Source organism: Gracilinanus agilis, chromosome 2 (assembly GCF_016433145.1).
Source record: "Gracilinanus agilis isolate LMUSP501 chromosome 2, AgileGrace, whole genome shotgun sequence".
NCBI classification, from domain to species: domain Eukaryota; kingdom Metazoa; phylum Chordata; class Mammalia; order Didelphimorphia; family Didelphidae; genus Gracilinanus; species Gracilinanus agilis.
In genome coordinates this window covers 601,861,959-601,868,042 of record NC_058131.1, presented here as the reverse complement: position 1 = coordinate 601,868,042, position 6,084 = coordinate 601,861,959, and the positions used below count along the sequence as shown (strand labels likewise).

The window sequence follows — 6,084 nt, the reverse complement described above, 5'->3', positions numbered from 1 at the left end:
TTTGGAAAATGAGGTCTGTCATAGATCACCTTGCACCATTTCTATCCCCTTATGACTGAAGGTCTGTGTACTTCTGTCCCAATTTCAGGAGCACTATCCACAAGCATTTATTAAATTGTGCCAAGCATTGTATTAGACTCTAGAGCAGGGGTTGACAACCTTTTTGGCTGTGAGAGCCATAAACACCACATTTTTTAAAATGTAATTTCATGAGAGCTATACAGTGTTCACAGTGCATGCTCCTGTAACAGCGCCTGAAAAAAATTGACTTTATGGCTCCTGCAGAAAGAGCTATATCTGGCCCTCAAAAGAGCCAGATATGGCTCGAGAGCCATACGTTGCCGACTCCTGCTCTAGAGATACAAATAAAAGTATAAAACACTACTCTCAAGGAGCTCTATTAAGTGATTTAATCTTTTGAGATTAAACTGCTGAATTAGGCTTTTCATCATGATTTATGATATGAAAGACTTACAAAGGAGAGGATCTGGGGAATCACAGATGTGCAGAACTGTAGGTACAAAATCAGGAGGTTCTTTGAGGAACTGAGAAATTAGGATATCATGAGAAACATGAGATTTAACTAATGTTAGTTCTTGCCCAGAATATTTCTGCAAGCCTGATTAGCACCCCATCCAAAGGACTATTAGAACAGAAGAGGGAACTACAAGTCACTTGCTGATAACAGTTGTGAGAATTTGGAATTATTAGCGCTATTAGTTAAAATGAGATTTTTGTTCAATGCAACTGCCATGTGTATTCAAGGCAGCATGCTAGGGTATATTAAAGACAAAAATAGAAAAAGTCCTCACCCTCATGAAGTTCTATTAAGTAATTGAAGTCATGGATTAAGAATTAAATCTCTTAAAATTTTCAAAACCATTTTCTGTTAGTAAGCATGATTTTTCTGTTGACACTAAACTCCAGCAATAAGCACTTATGATATGCAGAAAATATTAAAAATGTTTCGTTAAATATTTTTTTTGTGGTGAAGTCTGCTGGGTTATGTTCCTTAAATCTGTCTCTAATAAACCATTATTACCACTGACTATTATTTCTTTGTTCCTTGATTTCACCTCCGCCCAAGAAATATATACTCTCTTCCAGGATTTAATTAGACTTTCCAATTTCTTTTTGTTTTATTTTGTTTTCTCCTACCCCTCTCTGATTATTTGTATCCTAATGGTGCTTCAAGAATCTCTGGTCTTAGCTCTCCCCTACCCTAGCATGTGGTCTACAAATTTAACCAAACTGGGGCCCATTTAAAATATATTAACTATTTTTCTAGGCACATAATTTGAAGTCCTTCTAGCTTAAGAGCCTCTAGAGCAGGGAACAGCAAACAACTACCAATGGGCCAAATATCATCTATGGCCTATTTTTGTATATATAGCCAGTAAAGTAAGAACAATTTTACTTTTTCAAAGATTGTAAAAACCATTCTTGGCTCATAAAGTGGCCAACTGGGCCTACATCTGTTGACCCCCATTCTAGAGCATAGATTGCCACTCCCGGCAAAAATTGGAACCCAAGATTTGACTCATTCTATAATGAGGCATCAGAGTAAGACATTAGTGGGGGAATAATATTATGACATCTTAAAGTTTACAATGTATTTTCTCTATCCCTTAACATGGTACAAAAAGAAGCATATTATCACTCTGGACAGTTTGGAAAGATTGGGTTTAGAGGTCAGTAGTTCCTGCATCTTTTCCCTCCCACCTTATAAAGACAGTGATAAATATGGAACACTTGATACCACTTCTTTTTCTTCATCTAGGATTATGGCTGTTATTCCTCAGAATAATTTGCAAGAGCAGCTACAGCGTCATTCAGCCAAAGAAATTCAGAATAAATTAAATGTTCTGAAACCCAAATCTACGTAAGTATTTTGGTCTGTTATGCCATTACTTGAAAGGTAATGTGGTAAAGAGGATGGAGCTAAAATTAGCCTTGGAGCCAGAAAGATCAGAGTTTAATTCCTGCCCCCTGACACATACTGGCCATAGAATTTTAATATTGAAAAGAATCTTAGATAAAAATCATTTAGCATAACCCCACTGTTTATACATGAGGAACGGAAAGTACAGAGATGTCTTGTGATTCACCTAATATGCACCTGCTCAGTGTAGATCTGTACCTAAATGCCTAGAGTTTGAGTTTTTTAAAACCTTTATCTTCTGTCTTAGAATCAATACTAAGTATTAATTCCAGGGCAGATCATTAAGGAATAGGCAATTAGGAAGTATTTGAGGCCAGATTTGAACCTGACTCCTCTGGACTCCAGGCCTGACTCTATCCACTGTGCTATCTCCATTATTCTGCATTTCAGTCTTTGGTCTCAACTCATTTCTTCACCATTTTATCCTTACCTGTCTTACCTTTTCTATGTAGTTAAGGGGGCATAATTTTGACTCTGAAAATGTTTTAGCTGTACAATTTGCAATTCATTTGAATTTGAAAATTTTGCAAAAAATTAAACAATACTGACATGTAAGGACTAATTCAAGGTAATTCTCTCAAAGGACTTAATTTCTCTCTGACCATTATTTTCTAAGGCTTTGCATCAAGTCCAAATTCCTTTCCTCTGAACTCATTAACCAGTAACCCTGCCCTCACCTTCCATTTCTATCCTGATCTTCATTCCTTCAAAGGAGAGTCAGGTTAATGTTGTTAATAACTTAAATGCAGATGCTTTATTTTGGAATCCTTCCAATCTCTGAAATATTAGCAGGCCAAACTTATTATAATTGTCTGTCTGGTACTTGAAATTTTTTTGCCTCTTTCTATATATCAGTTCAAATCTAGAACATTGAATAGTTTTTTTTAAACCCTTCCCTTCCATCTTGGAGTCAATATTGTGTATTAGCTCCAAGGCAGAAGAGTGGTAAGGGTAGGCAATGGGGGTTAAGTGACTTGCCCAGGGTCACACAGCTGGGAAGTGTCTGAGGCCAGATTTGAACCTAGGATCTCCCGTCTCTAGGCCTGGCTCTCAATCCACTGAGCCACCCAGCTGCCTCCTAAATTTTTTTTTAAGAGATTAAACTATAGGTTTTTGTTCTGTTTTATGGTATTCTATATTAGGACATTTGATAAGAAAAATTACCTGTTGGGGTTTTATTTAATAAATACTATTAGTTATTCTTCAGTAGAATAATGAAAAGCCCTGAATTCAGAATTAGAAGATGTAGGTTTAGTCTTAGCTGCCTCTACCTCCTAATACTTCTGTCACCTTAAACATAACAGTTGACCTCTTGATGCCTTAATTTTCTCTAGAAAAGGAAAAAGGTTAGTACATGGTCTTAGAGATCTAATTAACTGCATTTTTTGGTTGTTTTTGGTAGTTAAGCTTGACTTCATGCTAATATGTCTGTTTCTTAGGACTTTTTTTTTTTTAACCATACCTTCTGTCTTAGAATTAATAATAAGTATTGGTTCCAAAGCAGAAGAGTGGTAAGGGCTGGGCAATTGGGGTTAAGTGACCTGCTCAGCATCACACAGCTAGGAAGGGTCTGAGCCCAGATTTAAATGCAGGACCTCCCACCTCCAGGCCAGTGCTCTATCCACTAAGCCCAATTGCCCCTGTTCCCTTAGGACTCTTATATAAAACTTGTTGGAGAAGCTTATTTTTAAATATTAAAACTTTGTAAATATATCAGAGTTAAAGGTAACAGAAGATTATTAAAGTAGCACTGTGAACTGAAATCATCTAACAGCTGCATTTTAGCCAGTAGTTTCATATTCCTCTACAAAATCTATACCACAGCTATTCACAACTAGCAAAAAGTAGCTTTAGTTTCTTTGATTTTGTCCTGTTCATCCTCAGAAAGAGGTGTTAATTAATGAGAACAAAATACCAAAAGATTAAGAAAAATGGACTCAAAGGCCTTACTTGTAAAATAAATGATCAACTCCCAAAGAGTCCCAGAGGTGGTATGACATAGTGGCTAGAAGAACTGGCAACTCACTCTTTGACGTTAAGGAAGTTACAATCTCTCATTGTCCTGGGCATCCATCTCGTCTGTTACAATAAGGTTAAAAATCAAACTTTTTTCAAAAAAGTCAGAATTGGGTAGTGGATGTATTGTCTTAAATTATTAAATAGATTTTAAAGAGAACACAAATCAGGGAGGACAATATGGTATTGCTAAAAACTAATACGTTAAGGCTTAACTGGGAATGTCTTGTTTTTCTTTTATGAGGATGTTAAAATAATATATCAGTCTTTCATATACCTTTTCAGAGGTTTCACTTTTAAAAAGAAAATACCTCCTGGCAACAATGTTACTCATGCTCCTGTGTTGGGTGATAAGGATGTTAATGTTACTGAGACCTTTCCTCTAAGTAAGTCTTTCCTCAGTGCCAAGAACCAGCAGACAAGTATCAGTGATTTCTCAGAGAAAACTTCAAAAGCACAGAAAATCCAGAAGTTTTTTTCAAACCAGATATTGTCAAATTCTTCAAAGAACACCCAGGAAGCTTCACTAAGTTCACCACCTCCTACAAAAGAAAACTGTGTCAAAAAGGAATTGTGTAAAGATTCTAAGAAATTAGAAATAAATTCTTCATTTGACTCCATCCTTGTCAATGACTGGGATGACATAGATGACTTTGATACTTCTGGCAGTTCAAAAACTTTTACTACACCCTCCAGAACTCATTTTACAAAACTAAACTATACTCAGAGATCAAAAGGGGATAAAAATAACCTATCTAAAACACAGACAAATGGGAAGAAAGCTGATCCAGAGCCTTCGAATTTTCCATCTGGTAAAAGCAGACAAGTGGAATTGGCTGGAAAAGAGTTGCCTGAATCAGAAGAGCTAAATAGTCCTGTGATTTGCCTTGATGATTACATTTCCGAAGAGTTTAGGAATGAAGATATTCAAGAAAGCCATCCTTTGAAAACTCACTTGTGCAAGGAAAGAGGTAATGATTGTCATAGAACCCTTTCTATCAATATGTTAATTACATTTTAGACTTATAAAATTTTAGATCTGGATGGAACCTTAAGAGATCTATGCTAACTCTCTCCTTGAGGAAATTAATTCCTAGAGTCCTAACTATATCTTAACTATTGTTTCCATTAACTTTCCAATGTCTAATAAATTGCTGTATAATCAAGAAAAATATATTAATGCACAGAGTACATGTTAGGCACTTGCAAGTGAGTCTCAGGAGAATGTAAAAAGTTTAAGTGAAACATGGTTCTTTCCCTTGAGGAACCATGGTCAAGTTGGAGAAGACGACATCAATTGCTATAATATATAATAGTACACGCTACAAGCTACAAAAGAAAGTGTTACATGAGGCCTGAGGGGAAAGATCATTAGAAGGGAGAAGGCCTAGTAGCTCACCCCAGAAGGTTTCTTGGAGGAAGATGCATTTGACTTCAAAAAGATGTAAATTAGGAGACTGGAAGGAATTCCAGATATTCAGCATGAACAAAGTTAGGAGAACACCAAAAGGTTGGTGGCGGAAGGGTCAAAGTAAAGAAGAATTCTGCTTTGATTAGAGCAAAGTATTTATAGAGGGCAGTATCTGATAAAGTTAATATGATAGAGTGGTGTCAGATTTTTGAGTGACAGAGGAAGCAAATTTGTTAAGCAATGGTAACCATTAGACATATTTTAAATAGATTTTTAAAAGTTGTACTTAAGGGATATTTTTCCAGTGATATCTATAAGGAGGCGATTTCCTTGGTTAAAGCAGGCAGCTGTTGTAGTGACAAGAGAAAGGATCAATGAGAGAGATATTGCAGATTAAGCTTCATCAGCACCCACTTATTTAATTATATATCTTTCCTAAGTAGGCAACTCCTAAATCAATATGCCCAGACACAAACTCTCTTGTAAAGCTTCAGATGTTCATTTTCTCAGCATGTCTAAAACAGAAAATAATATATTTTCTCCAATACCCACCCCTTTTCTGAATTTCCCTGTCTCTTAACAAGGGCATCACCATCCATCTAATCACCTAGTTTCTAATCTTGGCCCATCCTCAACTGCTAACCTTCCTGCACCTTGTGTATCTTGTCAGTTGTCAAGCCTTCTCAGTTCTAGCTCCACAACATCTCTCAAATCC

General features: G+C 36.3%; 1 protein-coding gene across 1 annotated transcript in view; it reads left to right on the top strand.

The window, feature by feature from the left end:
• Positions 1–1,784: 1,784 nt before the first annotated feature.
• Positions 1,785–6,084, top strand: part of BLM (BLM RecQ like helicase) — a 60,518-nt gene continuing 56,218 nt past the window's right edge. The window contains exons 1-2 of the mRNA XM_044662503.1: positions 1,785–1,882; positions 4,244–4,929. Coding sequence (XP_044518438.1) covers positions 1,785–1,882; positions 4,244–4,929 — 784 coding nt within the window. The remainder of the gene's footprint in view (positions 1,883–4,243; positions 4,930–6,084) is intronic.